This window comes from Stigmatopora nigra, chromosome 3 (genome assembly GCF_051989575.1).
Source record: "Stigmatopora nigra isolate UIUO_SnigA chromosome 3, RoL_Snig_1.1, whole genome shotgun sequence".
NCBI classification, from domain to species: domain Eukaryota; kingdom Metazoa; phylum Chordata; class Actinopteri; order Syngnathiformes; family Syngnathidae; genus Stigmatopora; species Stigmatopora nigra.
In genome coordinates, this window is record NC_135510.1 from 2,703,256 (window position 1) to 2,729,472 (window position 26,217).

At 40.0% G+C, this 26,217-nt stretch overlaps 1 protein-coding gene across 2 annotated transcripts in view; it reads left to right on the forward strand.

Annotated features, from left to right (window-relative positions):
- arnt2 (aryl-hydrocarbon receptor nuclear translocator 2) overlaps positions 1–26,217 on the forward strand; it is a 58,124-nt gene that overhangs the window by 4,322 nt on the left and 27,585 nt on the right. For both annotated transcript variants that reach the window (XM_077713475.1, XM_077713474.1), the window contains exons 2-7: positions 20–131; positions 6,020–6,067; positions 10,553–10,766; positions 13,894–14,107; positions 21,746–21,848; positions 26,121–26,186. In XM_077713475.1, the coding sequence (XP_077569601.1) occupies positions 22–131; positions 6,020–6,067; positions 10,553–10,766; positions 13,894–14,107; positions 21,746–21,848; positions 26,121–26,186 (755 nt within the window). In that variant the 5' untranslated portion in view covers positions 20–21. The remainder of the gene's footprint in view (positions 1–19; positions 132–6,019; positions 6,068–10,552; positions 10,767–13,893; positions 14,108–21,745; positions 21,849–26,120; positions 26,187–26,217) is intronic.

A 26,217-nucleotide genomic window follows, 5' to 3' on the forward strand; every position in this document is an offset into this window, starting at 1 on the left:
TCTGTGTTCTTTCCTCCAGAGATGGCCAGTGAGTTGCCGGGTACAGTAGTGATGCCAGGGGGAGTTGGATCTGGCACTGTAAGAATGGGAGGATCTGTGCCCGGCCGTGGTGGAAAGAGAAGATCAGGCGGGTGAGTATGATAACAGATGAGTATATAGAAAATTATTGCTAAATAAACTGTTGGGGTTATTCTGGGATACTATTATATATGTGCGCATTAATCATTATATGTAGGTGTGGAATATTAATCATTATATGTATATATGAAATATTAATATTATAAGCAGACAAACGCTCAGTATAACTGTTACCGAAGGACACTTCCCCCTGCAGGCCTCGAGGAAGTTTAATTATTTTGCCCTATTCCGAGGAATATTGACCTGACATCCCACCCAGTCAAGATGGATTCTCCTTGCAAGTAACGCCAAAGATGTCCTTAATGCCTCCTTTGTATTGTTTTATATTATATTAAAGATAACTAAAAATGAACCTAACACACATTTGGCTTGGGCCAATATTTTGGTTCATCGAAATAGATGGAATTTGATTGACTTTTTGGGTGCAGTAACAAGCCCAAAATAAAACTAGCAAACTGTATTTAAGGATATGCACCCTTGTGTCTTAAAACAAACCATTGCATGCTCTTTTATCTCCCAATTGCTCTCCCAAAGTATACTGTGGCAGTGCTAGCGGCACCTTACTCTGGGTATCACCACATTTTTAATGCTGCCGTAGCACAGGTTAAATGACTCACAGTAGAGCTGTGTAATAAAATGATAACAATAATTATCATGAAATACGTTTTGGCAACGTTTATATGTTCAGACATAGGCTTTATCATCATCATTGAGTCATCAAAACCCTATTGTCATACGCAGCTGCGTATGACAAAATTGGTGCTGCTACTCAACAAAGTGTGCGTCACGGCAAAAGGCCAAAAAATAGGTAATAAAAAAAAAATCACATCCTGTTGAGGAAATGACTAAAAATATTTGCCTAATCTAAGATATTATTACTATCCTTGGAGATCCCAGTGGTTCATTGCAGGCTCCTTGGCAATCTGCCGAGATGGATACATCGCATCTCCCCCCCGAGAACAACCAAATCCCGGCAACTGCAGAATAAAGTTTGCCTCGATTGTGTATGTACACCAAACTGCGTGTACATACACAACGACTGGTGCTGCAACCGTAGGATCATTAACACTCACTGTTCCCCTGATTTAAAGCTCTTGGCATTTCGGTGCAGGCCTTCTATCTACCATTGGAGCTAACGATTGTCATTGTAATGGCTGTTACATCCCACCGGGTGCTAACGTAAGCACGGCACTTAGCCTTCTGCTAGCGACTGTAAACAAACTGCAGCTTGACCACCCCAATAGAGTCTTTATTGTCGCTGCTGACTTCAACAAAGCATGTTCAAAGACTGTTCTGCCTAAGTTTATCCAGTACATGAAGTGTCACACCAGAGGAGATAAAACTCAAGACCATGTTTATTCTAACATCAAATATGCTTATAGCGCCACACCCCTCGCTCACCTTGCTGGATCCGACCATCTCTGCCTGTCCCTCACCCCCTCATATACCCCACTCCGGAGGCTAACAAGGCCACAAATGAAGATAATAAAAACACAACTTCCAACAACTTATATGGACACTGTCACTATTAATAAATGTATAAAGGTTTTTTCCAACCAAAAACCCTGGATGACTAGTGAGACACAGGCACTCATCAAATGCTTGAACATCGCCTTCAGGTCAGGGGAAAAGTTACAATACAGCACTGCCAGAACAGATCTAAAGAGAGGCATTAGAAAGGCCAAGGAAGCATATACAAGAAAAATTGAGGAGCACTTCACAGAAAATAATCTAAAGAAGACGTGACAGGGAATACGACTCATTAGCAATTTCAATGACAATGCTATGTCTGTTAATGCAGATGCCTCACTGGCAGAGGAACTGAACCCTTTCTTTGCCCGCTTTAAGACTGACAAATCGGATTCAGTCTCAACACATCCACCACCTTGGAACAGTACACTGAAGCTTCAGGGACATGAAGTGAGACTGGTACTGCGGACTGTGAACACGAGGAAGGCTGCTGGCCATGATGGATTACCTGGGAAGGTGCTCAAAGCCTGTTATGACCAGCTGACTGGGGTTTTTCACAAAGATTGTCAATTGTTCCCTGCAACAATCCATCATCCCATCCTGGCTGAAATCTGCCACCATTATCCCTAAAAAGCCAACTATTCACAGCCTGAATAATTATAGGCCTGTTCCACTGACGCCTGTGATCATGAAGTGCTTTAAAAAGTTGGTCGCCTGCTACATCAGGGATACAATCCATCCCTCAGTTGACCCTCACCAGTTGGCTTATAAAGCAAACAGGTTCACTGATGACGCCATCGAGTCTGTCTACAGAGATAAAGTCAACAAACTGTCTTCTTGGTGTTTGGTTAACACATCTCACACTTAACACCACGGAAAAAAAAATCCTGGACTTTCGCAAACGCAGCACAAATCTGGCCCCACTCCTCATAAATAGAGTATGCGTAGACAGGGTCCAGTCCTTCAAATTCCTTGGTGTCCACGTCACGGACAAGCTCTCCTGGTCTACCAACACCACGGCAGTGGTGAAGAAGGACCTGCAATGATTTTCTGAGGGTCCGGAGGGACAACTTAACACAATAAGCTTCTGGTAACCTTCTATAGAGCCACTGTGGAGAGCATCCTGGCACACTGCAATACAGTGTGGTACGCTGGAAGCACAGCAGCAGACAGAAAAGCCACGCAGAGAGTGATCAACACCGCCCAGAAGATCATCGGCTGCTCTCTGCCCTCGCTGGATGACATTGCTAGCCCTCGCTACCTGAGCAGAGCTGGGAACATTGTCAGGGACCCATACCACCCTGGTCACAACCTGTCTCGGCTGCTGCCCTTTTGTTCATCTAAATAATGCAATATCTCTACATCATCAATGTTCCTTTTGAAATCACTTTCTGATATCAGTGTTGGCACTATGAAATGGAACATGTTTCTATTCTTGGAGTGTCTAGCTATACAGCAACACTCCCTTACATGATGTACCGATAGTAAATATACCGCATTTATTTGAGTATATTGGGCAAAATTTTGTACCAAAAAACTGGAGCAAAGTTCGGGTGTGCGTTATACTACATGTTCTTCACTTTTATGAACAAATCGTAAGGTTTTAAGAGGTTTCGACATCTGCCATTTTGAATTTTCCTTTCTCGACCCAACTCTGGTCATGCCCAAGATTTTAGGCGAAAAGAGTAGCAAAGATGGCGGACTACACACGCACCAGCAGCGTTCTGTCAAAGTGTTCCAAAAATGTATTAAAACTGCAGCTATCCCCAGGAAAAGGCTACGATGATCGGGCAGGGCACATAGGATAATCGGCCCGGAAGAAAACCGGCCCGAGGCATGGCAAATAACTGCTTAAAAATGCCCTTCTAGCTGGGACGAGTGCACACAAATGCTGAAGCTTTTCAGATTTTATTTTAAATTGACTGGCGCGCTTCCAAATGTTACCCAGGGTGCTTCTTTCCCGGGCAATAAAGCCTCTGGAAATTCCACCCCCCTGCCATTGTAGGTTGCCAAAACCACTATTAAATCAACACAACTTGTGCAGCTTGCTCCAGATACAGTTTGGTAGCTCTGGCTAGTTACTAGCCAATCATTTTTTGTGAAACCGATGACCTTGGTGTCGCCAACTCGTAATCTGATTGTTAAAGCTGCTGTTTTATCAACGCTTATTTTATGCTGCAGGGCATACATAACTGATTGTGAAGGCCTTCATGTAGATTTCCAGTAGTGTGCCGTCAGGGTCTTCAAGGCCTTCTCTGCTGGCCTAAGAAATATCTGAATCACAGACTGATTATATATTACTGACTAATTATATTTTGTCCTTGAATTATTAAATAATTCCAAATTGTCTGTTAGCTTCCTTTCATTGCTTTTCCCGCTGGTTGCACTGCTTCCAGATGTGTGTTTTTATATTGAAGCATTTAACCAATCATATTTCAGCCTCTATTTGTTGCCAGGGTCAGAAATCTGCCTCAAGGCCTTCACAATCAGTTTTGCAGGCTTTGCTTTATTAAACAAGCGTCGATAAGACTGTTGCTTTAACCAATCAAAATTCGATTTGGTGACACCAAGGCCTTCTCGCAGGCGTAGGTATATGTCATTGCCTTGTCGCAGGTGTAGGGATATGTCATCGCTTTCACCAACTATTATTAGCTAGTGATAGAGCCAGAGCTAGCAAGCTATATCTGTAGTGAGCTGCACAGGCAAATATGTTGAAGAAGGAGAAGAAATTGATTTCTTAGCAGATTTACTGTCAAAGCCATTTTCAAGACGAACTTTTCAATAAAAAATAGCTGGACATCATAAAGAAAGGTTGGACAACTCCAAAGCAAGCAAGCCTGTCACAACCGGGAACGAACATTTTCAGCACTAAATGGAATAAAAACGTATGCCAGAAATACGACAGGACAGATTAGACTTTCAGCATTAGCTTCAATGGCAATAAGAAAGGAGGATGGATATTGTGTACAGTAAAAGATGATTTTTGGTGAGTAAATATGGCTATATTCCTCAATAATATTTCAATTGTATGAGGTTATTATTGATTCTTTTTTATGTGTCGTAGCTGTAGCCGCATTAGAGGTTTTATAGCCATAAAATAGTTTTTGCTGAAGGTGTCACCAGGATATGCACGGACCGCCACTAAGATTTATGTCCCTGGCAACAAAAATGGCTGAAATGTGTTTGGTTAGATACTTGAATATGAAAACACATCTGCAAGTAGTACATGTACATTCATGTACATCAAAACATCGATATCATTATCTTTTATCTGTCGTTTTTTTTCAAAGAATACAGTGGTACCTCGAGATACGAGCCTAATTCATTCAGGACTGAGCTCGTATATCAATATTCTCGTAACTCGAACGAACGTTTCCCATTGAAATGAACCAAAACAAATTAATTCGTTCCAACCCTCTGAAAAAACACCAAAAACAGAATATTGGTTTGGAAAAAATGTTTTATTTCTTCTAATTCCCCATCCATTAACAAAGTAACACTACTATTGGTTTAATATTACTAAAATGTGTTTAACAGAACAAAAATCAGACTGATATCGTGGAGGGTAGAGAGTTGGACATAGGGCGGGGGGCTTTATTATGTCTGAGCGGGGGATTTTTTTGCACCGGTGAATCATAATATAACAAACAAATTTAAATGAACTTGGATTACGATCCAGACACTCAAAAACAAGTTCAATCTAACCTTACACTAAACTTAATTCTAATTTTGTTTTACATTTTTATACATTCCTTCTCCCGGCTGGTTTGCCTATTTGCCCCACCTCCACCCTGACTTTCACTATCGATGGGCTGTCTGCTTTTGTATTCCGTTCAAAATATTCCGAAAATGATGCACACAAATGTCCTCACAATAGGATAATGCACAACCACTTGCCAACAAGAAGTAGGCCTGAATTAGCAATCGCTCCGCCAACAGGAGCTAACAGGCTGAGGGAGGAAAACAAACACTGGAAAAAATGCAACGCTCCTCCCAGAGCTCGCAGAGATATTACAAAGAGGGAGTTGCAACCAGAGCTATTACACGAGGAGTTGCGGAACCAGTGCCCTTGATGTTCTTATGAACAGCCAACGAGAAGCCTCCGATTCAGGGTGTCCCCGGCCTCTGGCTTAGAATCAGCTGGGATAGGCTCCAGCACCCTCTGCAACCCTAATGAGAACAAAGTGGAACAAAAAATTCACTGCCCCACTTTTGTGTATTCTGTCTGAAATGGACGGATTAATAAACCTCTTTCTGCAGAGCTAGCTGAGTACAACCCTTTGTCACTATTTTTTCTGGATAGGTGGGATGATTGAATGTTCAGTTAAGAATAGGCCAGTAAGACCATATGCAGGTTTTATTCTATTTGCAGCAACCAAACTGACACAATATTTCTGTGGTTCTTTCTCAGAATGGATTTTGATGACGAAGACGGAGAAGGACCAAGCAAATTTTCAAGGTGAGTATAATGAATGTAGCGGTGTTCTCAGGCATTCTGTGTTTCTGCAATCTGTCGACACGGTTACAAAATTGGGTGGCATTATATCCAGTATACTGTGTTACTTGTACTTACAAAATTAATTAGTTCCAGAAATGGTTTAGTAACTTGAATTTTTTGTAGGTAAAGGCATATTTTACATTGGATTTGTGTAATTTGTTTCACAATATTTAATACTCCCTCTAAACCAGTATTAAACTAGGATTATACGCGAGAAATTGTAAAATTCAAAATTTTTAAGGCAATTTTAAGGGTGTGGCTTATATGCAAGTAAATACAGTAATTATTGGATATAGGGAAAGTATGCAACTCAATTTAATCTAGTCATCAATAATGTACATTTACATTCTTCAAATCTTTCCAACAAGTAAAATGCAATTTGTTTCATCAAAGCTCTATTGGAAACAATAGAATCTCAAGTAAAGAATGACACTGCCTACATTTATATTTATATGGACAAAATGTATTTATTCCAATCAGAGTTTAGATTAATATTATAATCGGATGCACCATTTTCCTGGATCAAATTATTAAAGCGAGAACTTGGGTCCTAGTAGTACATCACATTTTCAGTAGTGGCACATTATTTTGACACATTTATATTGACCAAATATACTGGAAGTTGTAGTAGTCGTAGAAGAAAAAGAAGAAGCTATAGCGACTCATAAATCAATTATCCTTCTTAGTTCGTACTGTATAATGTTTCTTCATTCAATCCGATCTTATTATAAACCGACATAAACAACCCCTATTGTTGAGACTCTAAAATGAAGCATTTTTAATAAACTGGATGCTCTTTGGTTTTCCGGGCCTCAACTTTTGTCGATGTTAACTCTGTGTGAGCACAAATCTGCTCCTTTCGTAATGTTAGGTGGTTAAGAGCTGTTTGGGGTCTGTGGGTGTCACATTTGATGACGTTAGAACGGTTTGAAAAAAACTGATTTTGGAATGATTGGGTGGGGGGTTACTTCTTGGAAACAAAACTTTGATGAGAACGATCTAATGTTAATATAGGTGACATAGTTTTAAATTAGAAGATTTTCAGCTAGTGGTGTGCCTTGAGATTTTTTCAATGCAAAAAGTGTGCCACAGCTCAAAAAAGGTTGGAAAACTCTGCCCAAGAGGATGCGGTATTTTAAGTCAAGTACGCGGCTTCAACAATTTCGTAAGTGCTGGCCAGTTTCACAGCAATGAGCCAATAAATCATGCCGAATAAGTAGCAGTACAGTGGACCCTCGCTTATCGCGGTTAATGGGGATCGGGACACCCCCGCAGAAGGGTGAAACCGTGAAGTAGCCGGGCGCCATTAAAAAACGCTTATAGAAACGTATAACATGTGACCAAAACCACCACCAGGCTAATATGCTGTTCATTCAGGTTTTTTATTCCACATTAGAATGCAGGTGTTATGTTGGTGCATACAAAAAAATCACTGCAAATGTAATAAATGTAAACTTTTATTCAGAAAACTCAGAAATTCAAAAACATCATAGCAGCAATTCAAAAACATCATACTAGTAGTCAGGATGGATCTTCCGCAGTTCTTTGGCACGTCGTAAAAAACATTGTTATGGGGAGTTGGGAACGTTGTTTTTTTTGGTCGGTGAGGATGCGCTTGTAAACAGCCATGACCTCATCGATGCGATTGCTGAACTCGACTGCCCTCACAATGTTATCGTCCATTTCTTTGGCCTTTATTTGGAGGTCTCTGGCTGTATTAAAGAGGTCCTGCAAATTATGTAAAGTAAGGCCACCTTCGTCAGCGTCGTCGTCGGCAGCACACTCCTCTTCCTCCTCACTCGCCGACTTGGTCATCTCCTGTAGGTCCTCCTCTGTCAGTGGGGCTGGGTGACAGTCGATGAGATTTGTAATCTCATCAGCCGTCATATCCGAGCAGCCTTCACTCTGTACCATACGAGCCAGTCTGACAGCCTTATCGACGGCAGAGTGATGGATCTCGTTAGGCGTGAAACCCGCATAGTCCTGAGTTATTTTGTTTGGCCACAATTTCCTCCAACTGGAGATGAGTGTCTGCTCTTTCATCTCCTTTAGAGCATTATGGATATTATTCAGGCACGTAGCTATGCTGTAGTCTTTCCAGTATGCCTTCATACTGAAGGTCTCATCGGGCTCTTCGATGGAAGAGATGAGACCCTCCATTGTCGCCTTCGTGTAGAGGGCTTTAATGGCCCTGATAACCCCCTTATCCATGGGCTGGATGAGGGAAGTGGTGTTGGGGGGAAGGAACTCCACCTGCACCCCCTCATGGTGCAAATTAGCTGCATGTCGTCCTGCACAGTCCATGAGTAGAACCACTTTGAAGGGCAGACCCTTTTCGGCCAGGTAAAGTTTTACCTGCGTAACGAAGGAGTTGAAGAACTCGTGGACTGAGAATGGGCATGGGGAGAAGCTTGGGTTTCCGTGGTGAATGGGCCAATGGGGAGTCAAGTACATTCAGTGAGCAATCAAACTTGCGCGCTTATGCCTGTGATGCGGCCGTGGCGCGGGCGTGATGCGGACGTGACGCGGCCGTGGCGCGAGCGTGATGCGGACCTGACGCGGCCGTGGCGCGGGCGTTATGCGGAAGTGATGCGGAAGTGACGCGGCCGTAATCCCCCATGATGCTTTGCGCATACGTGCATTTTTTTGTGTTTTAAAATTTATAAAATGATAGAATTACTAATTCTAATTGGATATTTTGTTTCCACACCCTGTAGGACGATGTAATTTATAATTTTAGTTTAATATCTTTAAAAAAAATAAAATTCTGAAAAAAATCCGCGAAGCTCTGCAGGCAGCAATAACTGGAACGCGAAGTAGCGAGGGTCCACTGTACTTTCCAAAGCTTCACAAATTACGAAGAGGGATGCGATTGTTTTATGACCAATCTTTTGCTGTAACTGAGCCTCCAGTGGTGCCCTGCGACCGATTGGCCACCGATTCAGGGTGTCCCACGCCTCTGGCCCGGAGTCAGCTGGGATAGCCTCCAACACCCCCCGTGAATCTAATTAGGATAAAGCGGTTCAGAAAATGAGATGAGAGATGAGGCTCCAGTCGACCCGGAACCCTAGTGAAGTTAAGTGGTATACAAAAATTAATGGATGTCTTTATGAATACGAATTGTGCCTCTTGAAATTGACTACAGTAATACCTCGACACACGAGTGCCCCGACATACGGGCAATTTGAGATACGAGTAAAATTTCGAGCAAATATTTATCTTGACATATTTGATAAAGGAGCATACGGCGGATGTGAGAGGCTGCTGATTAGAACAAGATGGGCACTGTCTTTCCCGTCGCAACTCCCTCGTGTAATTTCTCTACGAGCACTGGGCGAAGCGTTGCATTTTTTTCCGTGTTTTTTCTTTTCCGCGTTAGTGCAGAATGGCGGAGCTTCCTCGATAATATGACAGGAGTGTATACTACTCGTTGGCAAGTGGTCGTGCGTTATTCTATTGCGAGGACATTTGTGTGCATCATTTTCTGATTGTTTTGAAGGGAAGATAAAAGCAAGGAACCCTCGATAGGATCCCTTTAGCTTCAGCTGAAACTCAGGTAGGCTGTGCAAATAGAGCCAACCCGGGAGAAGAAAGGTATTAACATGTAAAACCAAATTTTAATTAAGTTCAATGGAAGGTTAGATTACATTTATTTTTGAATGTGTATCGTAATCCAAGTTCATTTCAATTTGTTTATGTTATATTGCAACAATCCTTAGGCCTATTTGTCCGTACTTTGTGAGACCTATAGCGTCTGCCATCGAGCAGCAGCTGGACCAGATTGTGACCATGGTGGTATGGGTCCCAGATGACGTTCCTGGCTCTGCTGAGGTAACGAGGGCTGCCAATGTCTTCCAGTGAGAGCAGAGAGCAGCTGACAATCTTATGGGAAGTGTTAATCACTCTGCATGGCCTTATTGTCTGCTGCCGTGCCTCCAGAGTACCAAACTGTGATGCAGTATGCCAAGATGCTCTCCACAGTGGCTCTATCGAAAGTTACCATAGTTTTCAAAGGGTTGGAACAAATTAATATGTTTTTAGTTCATTTCTATGGGAAATGTTCATTCGAGTAGATCGACAAACGAGCTCAGTCCCGGAACGCTTTAAGCTCGTATCTATCTCGGGGTACCACTGTACTTTTGATTCTAGAAGCAAGAAACAATGTGGATTTTGCTCATAAATTGCTGGACATCACTGGAAAACAAGCATCGATATCTGTCTCACTTCTCCTGATGTAATAAGTTTATTATTATTACTAAGTAAAAATGTATAGATCAATACATACATCTTGTAGCGTACAAATGGTCAAAGTGTTTAAAAGTTGGTTTGTCTCTCATTATGCAACAAGCATTTAACATATTTTCAAGAGAATGTGTCATCAAATATTCGTGTGTAGATGTTATACAGTGAAAACACTAAAGGTTTCAATTTTCTTCTCTATTTTAGGGAAAACCACAGTGAAATTGAACGACGTAGACGCAATAAAATGACGCAGTATATCACCGAACTGTCCGACATGGTCCCTACCTGCAGTGCTTTGGCCCGTAAACCAGACAAATTGACCATTCTTCGCATGGCAGTTTCTCATATGAAATCAATGCGGGGCACTGGCAACACATCTACTGACGGAGCCTACAAGCCCTCGTTTCTCACTGAACAGGTAGAGAGCGCTCCAAACTGAAAAATAATCCGTTTTGAATAGATGACTGAGTCATGTCATGAGTCCTAGTACTTTTTCCTCATCAAAATGAATTAATATTTTTTTACTTGTAGCATTTATGATGGCAAGCCTCTAATGGAAAAAATAAGAACATATACAATTCTACAATTTAAATGGTTTTATCCATAAATATTACATAGTCAACATTTGGTTTTTCCTTTTTAAAAAAAATATGAATGTGGCATGGTTTGACCTTGGTGGCTGAGTAGTTAGCGTGTTGGCCTCTCAGTTCTGAGTTTGAGGGTTCAATCCCAGATTGTGACCTTTCTGTGTGCTTTTTTCATGTTCTCCACGGGATTGCACAAGTTTTCTCCGGCTACTCTATTTTCCTTCCACTTCCCCAGAAAATGCATGCTAGTCTGGTTCAACAGATTAGATTGCCCGTAGGTATGAGTGTGAGCGTGAATGCTTGTCCGTCTCTAGGTGCCCTGTGATTGGTTGGCCATCGATTCACGGTGCCTGTAGTTAGCTGGGATAGGCTCAAGCATCCTTGACACCCCCTGTGAGGATAAGTAGATCAGAAAATTAATGAATATTATATTTTTTTGATCATCATCATATTTTTTCTTCTGGCACACGATAATGAGGATGGATCTTTACAGAAATGCGAGCCTTGTGGAACTTTACGCCCTGGCGCTTATTTGAAAAAAAAAATGCTCGGCGAATTGGATGGCAGAGAGCATCAGCGAAGGTTTTTTTTATCTTTAGAAATGCGAGCCTCAGGCGACGTTACGGCCGACGGCGAGGATGGCCGGACGTCGAGGCGGAGCAACGTTGAACTTGAGATTCCATTTAAGTCCGGGTAGTGAGCTGACGTCGTTGCAGCTCACTGGAAGGCTAACTGACGATGCCATCCGCTGTAACGTCGCCAGGGGCTCGTTTTATTTTCAAATAAGCGCTACGGCATAAGGTCACACGGAGCTCTCATTTCTGATAAAAACCCACCATCTCCCGGGATCCCGGCCCCCAGAAAGCTCTATTTTTTTATAAAATATGACAGCTACCGCCTGCTGCCCGCCATTTTTTTCTCAGTTGAGTGACAATCCTCTGTCTCCTGCCATGTTCCTAGTAGCAAGCGGAAGACAGGGTATTGTCATCTGCAAGCAAGTTTCATCATGGATTTTCAAATTTGTATGAATTATTTTTAGAAAAAAAATCTGCGTATGTCGTTAAGCCCCAAAAGCTGAAGGCGTGAAGTGAAGAAGCATCTCAGTATATTTAGATATTAATATATTCCAGTCTTTTTATTAGATTATAGCTGTAATATTTAACAAATATACATTTCTTAAATATTCGTAATTGTGTATTTTTTTGAGGCGCGAAAGGATGTATTGTGGTAGTAAAAACAGGGGTGATCCTATTTCCCGTTTTTTTTGTTTATCGGTGCGATGTTTGGTCTACAGTCATGGCCAAAAGTTTTGAAAAATAACACAAATTTAAAATTTTCACAAAATCTGTTCCTTTAGGGTTTCAAGGTGTTTGCCAGATGTTTCTATGGTTTGAGGACATACAATTATAAGTATTCACAATAATAACAAGCATTTATTGAGAATTACATGCAATAGGTCAATATTTGCAGTGTTGAGCCTTCATTTTCAAGACCTCTGCAATTCTCCCTGACATGCTCTTGATCAGTTTCTGTTATGAATGGGTAAGTCGATTCAGGGAGGCTCCGCAACTCAGGAAATGGAAGAGTCAATTCAGAAAAAATAGAATTTTTTAAACATAAAGAGCATGCCAAAAAAATGTGTGCCAAAGGGATTTAACAAAAACAGCACGACCGAGTCGGCGAATGAACAAAGGTTTTTTTAAAGTACAAAAAATACAAAAATACCAACGTGAACCTCGGGCAATCGTGATAAAGTGTATGGAAAGCAGGGCGAAAAGCGACGGCAATGCATGTAATAATCCCACAATCGGCTGGATGTAGTCAGTGTTTGTAAATGCAGGATGTGTTCATCAGATGCCTCCTCTCGTTAAGTTAATTAGCTGCTGAAAAGACACCCGGCATTGTAGAAAACAGGGAATGACAGATTAGCAGTGTGAGGATAAGCGGTATAGAAAATGAACGAATGATATTTGAGAGAAATTTAAATAATAGCCAGTATTTCCCAGATGTTCTATTTTAGCCAATCTAATGTGAGCCTGATCCCTATAGTTCGCTGGGATGGGCTTCAGAATCCCCATACCTTTGTGAGGGTAAATTACTGAATATATGGTAAGGGCTGTATGCGTTTACATATATTCATACAGTAACCCCTCAAATATCATGGATATTCTAGACCAGACATAGTCGTCGTGATAATCGAAAAACCACAAATTAATTGAGTGGGTCTCGAGCAGCTGTTGTATCTAATAATAAAACCACAAGGAGCACTAGCAGCACTACAACTAGACTAAGGTTCTTCAGCACCTTCGTCAGGAGCTAAGATATTGTAATGGCATGCTGCATGGGCATACCTATTGCCATCCTTCAGCATATCTAGCAACTTCACTTTTCCAGTCACTGTCATCCATCATACATTCATTCATTTTTTTAAACCGCTTTATCCTTACAAGGGCAGGGGGTGGTGCTGAAGCCTATCCCAGCTTTTTCTTTTTCTTGTGCTCATTTGATGCCTTAGATGTCACAGGACGCTTAGGCAAAAATATAAACAAAGCTGGAATAGGGTCGGTGTAGTCGTTCTCCCTGAGGTAACTTCCATGATGCGAAATGTAACCAAAAAAGGAAAAGGCAAGACAACGTCCTTCGCTCTTACTCGGCGCATCATTCTTCTACGGTGAACAGAGTGCCACCCAACTCAGCGCAAAAGAAAAAGCAGTGCCTGGACTTCCACCATTTTTCATTCCCTCTGTTTCGCTTGCAAGTTTCAGCGTACATTTTGACATTGTCATGAACATTTTTGATTTGGATACTTAATAGAAAATACACATGTACTGAAGGTGCACAGTGGTGAAGGATGACAGTATACATGTAGGAGAAATCTTATTTGTCATGTGATTTCTTTGTGTAACATGATACATGAATTGTATTCATATTTAAATGTATTTTTTTAATTAACTATAGGAACTGAAGCATCTGATCTTGGAGGCTGCTGATGGGTTTCTGTTTGTAGTGGCTGCAGAGACAGGACGTGTGATCTATGTCTCTGATTCTGTGACACCAGTGTTGAACCAGCCACAGTCTGAGTGGTTTGGCAGCACTCTGTATGAACATGTCCACCCTGATGATGTTGACAAGCTGAGGGAACAGCTGAGTACCTCAGAAAACTCCATGACAGGTAGAGAAAATTCTCCAACAATTTTATTATTTACATATTTTTTCTGTCAGTAATTTTCTGAAACACTTACCTTCACACGGGTCATCGGTAAATTTAAATTTAAATGTTATTTTTATTAATGTATTTATGTTTCTCTGAACATTAGTATTCAGGGCCAAAGACATCAAATCCATTGGAACTGGGGGGACTGGCACTCAATGATCATGTCTCAGTTCTAATGACATCAGAAAACGTCCAATTTAGTTGAACTGGAAAATGGATTGGCCGCCAATCGCCAATAATAGCAACAAATGGGCTAATAGAAAGCCCATCTCCATTTCTAAAATCCACTTCACACCAGTACTAAACCAAAATTTTCCGCCAGCAAAAATAATTAATATTTTTTTTCATTCAGCAGACATACATTAGACGTACTCTAAGACCAGGAGTCGACAACCCAAAATGTTGAAAGAGCCATAATGGAGCAAAAATACAAAAAACAAATGTATGGAGCTGAACAAATATTAAAAGCCTTACACACACATAGTTACAAGTTAGACAGTACAGTAGTAAAGGCCGCAGAACAAAAAAGCACAAAGTGCAAAGCAAAGTAAAATAAATAGGATCAAAAAGAATCACCAAATCAAATCATTAAGACAGAAAAGCATCAAAATCACAAAACGAACAAGAGTAGACAGAGCTACCGCCACCGACTGCCACCTGAACGGCGCCATCTTGGTTGCGTTAGCAAAAATGGATACAGACTATAGAAAAAGACGTTTAAAACTGGAACCACACACAGGAAGTCTTCCACAAAATGGGGAACTTCTGCAGACTGGGACCAAGATAGAGAATATGCAGAGTCACTCTTCCAAGCATATCTGTACAGTTTCTCAGTTGTCTGGAGCTGAAGACAACAGTAGCAGAATCGAAGCCCTCGACTCCGTTTCCGGCTTGCTAAGCGCCGACAGCTCTTCCATCTTATTCCATTATGGGATGGTTGTTCTGAAGCGTTGCTGCTTCTCTTGGCACATTTGTCCAGCTCTGGGTTGCCAGCGGTATTGAGGTGTTGCTCCTTCTGCTGCGTATTGTAACAGTTAGTCCCATGTGTATAACAGCGTAGGCATGGATGAATGGTTCCAAAAAAGAAGTAGCGGTAAGAAGCCAGGCTAACAGAACAAAGAAAGTTGTAAAAACATTAAAGTAAAATGCATAAAGTACAAAGTAAAGTAAAAAGGAATGCATTAAGAATTATTAAAATGTAATTAAAAAAAGACAGAAGTGCTTTGTTGGGGTTCTTGTATATCGATCTACTATTCTACTTAAAAAATACATGAAATGACTCTGGTAAGTGCCGGGTTCCATATGGGTGCATATGATGTTTGGTTTTTAATGCTGTGTTTTCGAGGGGTGAACATTGGCTAAATGTTGTGTTAAGTGGGGGAAGATGGATTGTTGCAGGGAACAATTCAAAATCTTTGTGAAAACCTCAGTCAGCTGGTCAGCACAGGCTTTGAGCACCTTTCCAGGTATTCCGTTGGGGCCAGCTGCCTTCCTGGTGTTCACAGTCCGCTATACCTGTCTCACTTCATGTTCCTGAAGCTTCAGTGTACTGTTGAAGGTGGTGGATGTATTGAGACTGAATCTGATTTGTCAGTCTCCAAGCGGGCAAATAAGCGGTGTTCACTTCCTCTGCTAGAAAGGCATCTGTGTTAACAGACACCGTATTATTGTCAATGTAATTGGTAATGTGTCGTATTTCCCCCCCACATCTTCTTTGGGTTATTTTCTGTGAAGTGCTCCTCAATTTTTAAAATTGTGTTAGATGAAAAAGGATTAGAAGCCAGTTGTTGCGCTATAAAAAAAATCCCTTTTGAAAAATGGGTTAGATGAAAAAGGAAAATGTGAATGACATGCATAGCACAGCAAACGTGTATACAATTATGTACTGGTATCTTAAGCTGGGATACACCACCATCGCGTGTCCAAGCATGATTACTACCTCAGACCATTTTCCAAAAAAATCCGATTTTTTCGGTTATCAATTTCCGACACTTATCGAGGATGCTTTGATACAAAACCTAAAACCTTGCAGACTTATAATGTATAACTATGTACATTTTCATGAAAATTGGTCCAGCCATTTCAGAGTCCATAAGGAAAGAATAGATACATACACACAGGCAGACACAACGTCACACACAAAGATCCATTTGGATATAGATATAAATGTATTAAAATGAATTCCATGCATGCAAAACATTTATTTTTTCAGTAGTACAGTACAGTAAGGAGGAAGCTAACATAAGCACAGAAACACATACACATTAACACATCTAAACAACTTCAAATTATGAATTCAAAACAACTTTGCATTAAATAGAACTCCAAAGGATTAACCTCTCCATCTCATTGTTCTGCACAGAGAATCTGTGCCAAGAAGTCGTTGCTTTTAAATGCTTCCTTCTGATTCAATGGCGTAACGATGCTGTAATTGGGGTACGGTCAGCCGTATTGCCTTGCAATATTAGCCACTTTCTTATCTTCTGCTTTTCGATGAATACCAGGGCCAGCTGATTCATTTCATTAGCACCAGCAATTTTAAATAAAGAACTCTGACAACAAACGGCGGTCAAAAGAGAGTCGTTGTAGGATGCTCCAAGTGGAAGTTAAACAGGCCGCAATGTTACCGGGAAAATGTCTAAATAAAATAACGGATACAGGCAATGTGTCTATGTTTTAGGGGATTTAGCCTTGGCTGTCTTTATGCAAAGCGACAATTCAGTTTTTTAGATCTAAAGAGAGTTTTTTTCCATGAGGTGCCATGTTGGACTTTTAGTGACCAGTACAAGTGTTTAAAATGTGTGATACTAATTTTAGCACAAATGAATAGTCAAACCTTATGAACACTGATGAGTTAAATGAAAGTGGACAGGAAACATGACTATTTGAGCTCAATTTAGTAATGAGTCTTATAAGGAGTAGTATCTTTTATTGCCAGCGGTTTATACAGTGCTGTGAAAAGGTATTTGCTCCCTCCCCGATTTCTGTGTTTTCTGCATATTTATCACACAAACAGGTTGCAGTCCATTAAATCAATCTTTGTATGACACGGAGACAACAGATGGAAAGAAAATGCAGTTTCTAAATGATCATTTTATTTACCAAGGCAGAAAAAATTACAAACGTGTCTGGCTCTCTTTGAAAAAGTAACGGCTCCTCTTTGTTAGATCACAAAATAACTGTGACTAATCAAAATATAGGAAAGATGAGTTAACACACCCACACCTGATTACTAATCAAGAAAATACTTTAAAATAATCTTTTAGACAAAGTGAAGTAAACTACAAGATCAGAGCATCATGCCACGATCCAAAGAAATTCAAGAAGTGTGGAAAAAGGGATGGGCATCAATCAGTTTGGACAAGGTTACAAAAGCTTTGGGTCTCGAGCGAACCACTGTTAGAGCCTTTATCCACTAATAGAGAGAACTGGGAACAGTGGCAAACGTTTTCCGGAGCTGTCGGCCAGCTAAAATTACTCCAAGAGTGCTACTATGACTCATCCAGCAGGTAAAAATAGAACCTAGAAAAACATCGAAAGAACTGCAGGCCCAAAGCATTGTGAAATACTCATCACAAATTATCGGAATGCTTGATTTCAGTTATTGCTGCCAAAAGGTAGCACAACACGTTATTAGGTTGCGGGGGCAGTTATTTTTTCACAGAGGGCCAGATAAGTTTGTATTTTTTGCTGCCTTTCTAAATAAAATCATTTATTATGTGCATTTTCTATTTCCTTGGGTTGTCTCTGTGTCATACTGAAATTGGTTTGATGATCTGAAACCTTTGTGTCTGTTAAATATGGAAAAACACGGCACTGTACATTCATAGAATTTGACTTATTTTAAATGATCAACTCTATTATAGGCTATACACAGACTACTTTTCATTGTGTCAAATAGTCATGTCCTTAGAGTTGTTCTCAGAAAAGAATTATACATTGTGAGCGGTGTATACTTAAATTTATGTAGTGTGGTGAAAGGCTTGAGGGAGATTTGAAATATGATTGCCCTTTTACTCACAAGAGGGCACCAATGTGCTATGTATTATCTTCTTTGGAAAAGATGAAATAGTAACACCTCTAGGGGTTTCACAGCCTCACATTTTTTTAGTCTTATGATCTCAATCAATCAAAAATCAAAAGCCTTTATTGTCATCATACACAGCTGCGTATAACGAAATTGGTGGCGCTACTCCACAAAGTGCGTTTTCCAAGTAAAAACAAATATGTAAAATAAAATAAAAAAATATATATAAAAAGTTGCATCCTGGCAAGGTAAATTCTAAAATATTGCACAATCTAAGATATTGCACATTACTATTGCACAGAAGGGATTGTGTGTGGTGATAATGCAAGTTCAGAGTCCTGATGGCTGTGGGAAGAAAACTGTCCCTAAATCCATTTGTCCGTGAGACCTGTAGCTGGCTGCAAACAGACATTTACTCTGCACAGCAAATGAATGTCCTTAGAGAATTGGGTGTGAAAAGAATCTGCAGCTAAAGCATGGGTGCTATATTGGATGAGGAAAAAACAAAACAAATAAAAATCCTTATATAAGCTTTATTGTGCAGACAACACATGCTGTATGTATCTATATTAACCTGCTATCAAAATGATTAATTTGGCTATCAATACATTATGAGCATTCATGATTAAATGTTTATTTTCCAGGCAGTGCAATCTGTAGAGAACAACTGCTCTCTTGTACGATTCCACCTTATTTTAAATTCCATTACAACATCAATAAATGATGTTTCATTGCTTTAATTAGAATAACAACGCAATCAACCAATCTGATTTGTTATATCATTTTTTTTTAGGATTCGACACAACCGCAGTTGTCAGGATTTTATTTCATATTATTATACACTTACTCGAAATGAAGAATACATTTTGTTTTGCTATTAAACTTTCTTTGCGCAATGAACAAATCCTGTTGGAGTTATTTTGGGTACTATTATATATCTGCGCATTAATCATTAGACATCAATGAACAATTAATCATTAGGCGCAATGAACAAATCCGATTTTTGATGTCATTTTTTTGAGGATTGCACAAAACTGCAGTTGTCTGGATTTTGTTTCATATTATACATTTACTTGTAACAAAGAATACACTTTGTTTTACCATTATTTCTTTTTTTGCTCATCATTATTAGCATTATACTGTCTTGCAACAAAGTAAAACCTTTGCTCCTGAAAACCTTGGTTAGAGTAAACAAAGAGAAGCCAAAACGCTGTTTAACTTCTAGGAATGGAGTAAAGAAAGAGGAGCCTGAATGCCTTGCCGTGCGAGGAACTGCACCTGCATCCACCACAGACGCTCCACAAGGCTTTCTGACTTTCGTCTGTTTTGACTACAGAAATACATACACGCTCAGAAGTCTCAACAAGGAACCCCCCCCCCGCCCCCTATCAGAGTTGAAACATAGATTGTAATCAGGGCCCTCACATTTATTAAAACAACAGAAAAGATGTGTAAGGGAACCTCTCTCCCTGGTTTTCTCCTTGCAAGTGACAATTCCAGAACACTGTCTTTTCCTCCTTATTTGTGCATGCGTTTAGGAATGTCAGATGGCAAACCTGACACACAACAAAATGAAATGTGGACAACATGCCTTTTTAGCATCTGTAAACAGGAGTGGTGGAGTTTAAAGATGTGATCTACTGCTATAATGTATTTTTGCACTCCTCTATTGCGCTTTTTTTCTGCTGCTTATGTAGTATGCCTTACCTGTAAATGTGTTTCCACATGACAAAGCAAACATTCAGGCAATCCTTCTTCATTGGCAATGAACCCAAATGATTCGGTCCAAGAAACTTTGAATCCTTTTTTTCCCAGTTATTTTTCTCACTTACACTTTGGTATCCATGGCCCATCACACATTCTCCGGTTTGTTTACAATAGGCACTTGCCTAGAATCCCGCAGTGTGTTGCAGGCTATCACCGAAATCTTCATTGACAGAAATGTTGAAACACATTCTTAGAGCATTCGCCAACCTTAAGAGCATCTCATTTCATCTCATGTTCTCAACCACTTTATCCTATATCAGCTCACTCCGGGCCAGAGGAAGGGGGACACCCTGAATTGGTGGCCAGCCGATCGCAGGGCACAAGGGCAAGAAAGATTCAGGTTACAAAAAGCTTTGATGGAAAACCTGGTGTTCCAATACAAGAAAAAAAATCCTAATTACGAAATGTCTAATCAAATTAAATATCCCTGAAATGTAAATACACTGCATGTATCATATATTGAAATGGGCATGATCACTTAGCCACCACTAACTTCTTTCCATCAGAATTTAAAATCTGCACATTTAAAAGTCGCCACCCTCCTGTGTGGTATCCAAAAAGCATTCATGGTAGGTTCGTTGAACACTCTAATCTGCTCTTATGTACGAATGAGGGCACGAATGGTTGTCCTTCTCCGCTTATTGGAATAAGGTCCAGCACCTGTGATTATTTTGAGGAAAACCGGGCGCTTTTATAACTGAAAAACGTTACAAATTGATTGGCAAAATTCGTCAATTTTTTTAAAGGGGTGTGTGTCAAAATAATGCATTCTAACAACAACATTGGTTCAAAAATGATCATTCCTGAATGTCAATAAAGGATCAAAGGAATGTTGCAAGAGGTAATCTGTTGTTGTTCAGTGTAAGAATGAAATGAAGAAAGAATGCCACCACATTTACATGCAAAGCTTCAGTGAAGTTCCTATTTGCAAGATGGTCCAAATTCCTTTTCCATCTGGAAGGAATCAGTCATGTTCCAATGATGATGAATTCACTTTGAGCTGTGAAGGACTTTTATCTCACATTTTTCTAAAATGGCACACAAAGTCAATGCAGATTCTACCATGGTATTAGCCTAGGTGAAAAGTGCATTCTATTTTACAAGTGGTGCACATCTTACGAATTTAGTATAAAGTAGATGTGTTATTTGATACAATTTTACAACTGATTCACAATGTGAATGTAGCATGAAAGAGGGAATTTTCCTTGTAGTTTAATAATAATAAAGGTGATTTCAAGACCGAGGGAAATATTATCTTAAATAAAGATGAAAATCTATTAAAAAGTCTTAAATACAATAATTTGAATTGATTGCCTTTAAATGCCTACAATGTTGATAAAGTCTCATCCAAAGTCTTAAATACAATTCTTAAAATCTATTGGCATTACTTTCCATTAAAAATACCTAATATTCAGTATAGCTTATAAATCTTTCCAGTTTTCAAGATGAACTACAAAGCAGAACTAGCCATCTTGCCCGGCCAGAATTTATCGAACACTGGCAGCTATTAGTGTGCGCGTGCACTTGTTCCTTGCCAGCTTAGTCTGTTTAGAACGGGAGACAACTTTAAACCACCAATATGCGAAGTGAAATTTTAACTACTTGTCAGGGAAATAATTATTTTTCCAAAAACTGATAAAAAAAATAATGGCTTTTTGTCTATCAAGCCACTGTATTTGCATTTATTCTGCATTATTTTATTATCAACCAAAAAAACAAGAAACATCCTCTTTTAAACAAGCCCGGATGCATCTATCTTTATTTTGGAGAGTGAAAACATTCTTCTGTGTCTCTCATAACAGGTCGTATTCTTGACTTGAAGACAGGGACTGTGAAAAAGGAGGGCCAACAGTCCTCGATGAGAATGTGCATGGGTTCCAGGCGCTCCTTCATCTGCCGCCTGAGGTTTGTATTTAATATCTACTTCAGATCTCCATAAGTGGAAATGCATGGAACCAATTTACAGATTCAATTCCAATGAATATGTGAATTTGTGTTGAATATCAATGAAAAGGGGAAGGCAATATCAGTAATTCATGTTAACTGATATTTAATAGTATATATTAGAAAGACATTTACAATTCTAATCGATAAACTTTGTTTCACTTTTTATTTATTTATAAAGCGGTTCAGAAAATGAGATGAGATCATTGTTAGCAAATAATCATTAACTTGACAACTTTATGGCTGTAACACATCGCAAAAGAGCTGGGGGAGCATCATGCTTACATGGTGTAGGTGTTACATCATCCCCTTTTCTCACTAATACCCGAACAAATGTTTGAGAACTATGGAGACTAATTGTTTAAACTTTGTAAGTGGATTTTTTTTAAATCTCTTGCTTAATATATAGTTTCAGCTGTCAATGGTCTGGGGTCCTCATTGTATTTTATGCTTAATAATGTGCAGCACATTTTCAATGGGGGAGACAGGTCTGGACCATACTCTTTTTCTACAAAGTCACAGTTTTGCTACATGCAGAAAATGGTTTGGCATTGTCTTTCCTTTACTGATGTGAAAGTTACCCATGTCGTTGTCACTAATACACTCATACCATCACAAATGCTGGCTTTTGAACGTTGAGTCTCTCACAGTTCGTATGGTTCTTTTTATTTAGGCCCAGAGGACACAAATGTCCACAATTTCAGACAATTTCAAATGTGGAATCCCTCAGACCACTGAACTTATTTCCTATATTTCATCAGTCTATTACAGATGAGCTTGGACCTAGGTTGTATTCCACAAAGCTCTGCAGAATTACTTTTGCCTTGCATAGTAGCGTAGTAGTAGTAGTAGTAGGTTGGACTCATGAATTTTCTACTGAACTGACCTTTTGGGTAGTTCAGCCTGAGGGATCAAACATCATGATGATTCAATGATGGTTTTCGCCGATGCTGCTTAAATGCTGTGATTTCTTCAGATAGCATATCTTTTGATGATGTCATAGATTGTGGATGATGAAATGACCTACCTTCCTCAAATTTGTACATTGAGGAACATTGTTTCAAAATTTACTATCTACTTACGTAATTAATTGGTTCCAGAGTTTTTTCTGTAATGTGAATTTGAGGTGTACTTTATATGTAAATTCTCTAATCCGTTCCACGGTCCTCACACAACTACCAACTAACCCTTTAAAATTGGTCTAAGTGTCACAATTTTGTATGAAAGATGCGAGAAACGCTTATCCTGATGACCTGTTAATCAGGTGTTTATGGAGCATTCCCCAACTTTCTATTTTTTCTGCCACCTTTCCCACCTCTTTTCTAATTCATTGCAGTCATAAATTTTGAACATAATTGTTAAAAATATAGATAATCTTCCACATTAAAAATCTAATGTTTTAATGGATTAAATAAAATAATGGTTGTACATAATTTACAAATCATTTTATTTGGTTTTTATGTACAAGTATGTTCAATTCATTGGAATTGAACATACTCTAGCTGACTGAAGGAAACAAAGAAATTACACCTAAACAGTCACATGAAATTTTGCAGGGCGCTTGAAGTTACGGGGGACTGCCTCCTGCTAAGTTGGCCCATGTAACATCATCGAGGGTAGTGTAATATGTGCCTTAGGCCTGGCCGATTTGAAAAAAAGTGTTATCACGATAAAAACAAATGATTTGTGGATATCTATAATTATCACGATAATGATATGACGATAGTGGTTAGCGTGTCGGCCCCACAGCTCTAGGGTCCTGGGATCAAATCCAGGTTGGTCCACTCGTGTGGAGTTTGCAGGATCTCCCCGGGCCTGCATGGGTTTCCTCTAGGTGATTTTTTTCCCATATTCCAAAAATATGCATGGTAGGCTGATTGGACACTAAATTGCCCCTAGGTATGGGTGTGAGTGCATGGTTGTCCGTCTCCTTGTGCCCTGCAATCGGCTGGCCACCGATTCAGGGTGTTCTCCCTCGCCTCTGGCCCAGTGTCAGCTGGGATATGCTCCAGCACTCCACACCGCCACATGTTTGATTTCAGTGTTCCTCCCATGCGTTCATAAGTTCAAGATAATGTACACGACAGGGAAATTTCACTAGGATCTTTTAGTGGGCCATTTGTATCCAGGATCTTGTTTTTTTAGTCATGAACCACAGCTCGTGACCACCGACGAGGATAAGAATGCAGATCGACCAGTAAATACCACGACACACCGATACATAGTCCGCATCATTGCAGACGGCGCAGCCATTTGTAGATCTCCTGCTCCATTTTTCCCTCACTCGTGAACAAGACCCGAAGATACTCGAAATCCACCTAAGGAAGGACCTCCTCCCTGACCGCGGGAGGTTGAGGTTTTTTCCTCGAGTTCAAGTAAATATGTTCAAAAGACCTTTGTCCTACTATATTTTGAAGCCAAAGTCCACGGGTTGTGTTTTGCCATTGCGACCCGCTGTTCAGCAAGAAACAGGAACTACTGTTGTATGGCTCTTAAGAAGTACATATAGCCATGCATTTTGGCACACATGTTCCAGTTAGTTCAAGAAATAGATGCTACTTTTTTTTCTATATCTGTCCCAAGGGACGTTGTTTCATAATTTAAACAGTTTGCTATGTTGTTAAGATGCTTTTAGACTGGCATTCTCTTCTTGTGTTGCTATTCCAGACTCTTGATAATTCAAACAACATGTTGTCTGCAAGAGACAGCTAGAATGTGTAAAAACTATTTTTTGACACATACATAAGCCGAGCTGCAGAGTGCACAGACTGGTCTCTAAGCCAGCATTTCAGGGAAACTGTTATTAAATCCAGGCGACTATGTGTAATGTTCCGTTTTTGGTGTTGGACAAACTAATTATGACACAAGTCACCAAGAAACTAATGGAGAATTGCCATTTTATAACACTCATTGAGTCTTGTAGCTTAAGAGAAAGACACTGCTTTGGCTAATTTGTATCATTGCTTTGTTATTTGCAGCAAAACATGTATTTTTTCTGTTTACTATTTCATCTCCGTATAATGTTATTATCTACAGCAGGGGTGGCCAACCAGTCAGAGACCAAGAGCCACATTTTTTACCGTGTTACCGCAAAGAGCCACATCACACAGATTTATTGTAAATGTCACACACCAGAATAGTAATGACATAAATTGACTCCTACAGTACTAACAGCACAGGCCAGTCATTATCAACAATGAACATTGTGTGCACTGTCTCACACAGACAAACTCTCAGTTCAACCAAGTCCACAAACAAAAATATAATAATTTACAATAGCGTTTTTCTTTTACTATGCATGTTACTTAGTGGGACTTCTGTCATAAAATCAGAGCCTATTTTTGCGCAACATTCGCCCCTTGTGAGCTGTCATTTATTATGAATGGCTTTTAACTAGCGCGCCCACCACGTGGGTGTACACCTCGCTCTCCTATTGGCTGCTCCCGGCTGAGCACTCTCGCCTTGGTCTGCCTCGCAGGGGGTGTGGCTTTTTCAGCCGACGCTCGATCTTTGGGATACTTTTTGTGTGCGCGACGCCGTTCATTGTCGCTTCTGGTTCACGGGAGCTCTTCCACTCTGTTAAAAAACGTTTACTCAAATGACCTTGCTCCTACTGGGAAACTTTGAGGTGTTTTCATCCCAAGCACATGCGCATTTGACGAAAATACCGTATTGAACTCAAGCGAAGCGCACACGCAAATAAAACACAAATACAAACTTTGATATGGACGTAAGAGCCGCATGAAACCGGGCAAAGAGCCGCATGCGGCTCGCGAGCCGCGGGTTGGCTACCCCTGATCTACAGCCTTCCACCTGAGATAACAATATCTACGTGACTGAAGTAAAAAATTGCATTTAATCATCTGTTTTTTTTAAACGTACAGTATAAATATTGTTGTCCCCAACACGTCAAGCATTTCAAGAATGTAAAAGGTGCATACAAGAGTGTTTTCTTATGCATGTTGTATTTCAGATTAAGAACTTGTGATTGAAAAAGTCATTTTAATATCTTGTGTTAGCTGTTATGTCTTGTCCGGTCTCTTTTATATTTCTTCCCCGAAACTCTTACAACAGCATGTATGCATGGGCGTGGTATCCCTCAACACGTGATCTATAGGTGTTTGTTTCTCTTGACACAATTCTTGAAGCCGGACAATCTCATACCAAAAATGTGATCTTGGATGTTACATAACTAATTTTGTTTTTGTTTGTTTGTTTGGTTAATATATACAGGTGCGGCAGTGCTCCCTTGGATCACATTTCACTAAACCGTCTGTCTAATATGAGAAAAAGATACAGGTAAAAGTATAAAACAAACATGTATATTCAG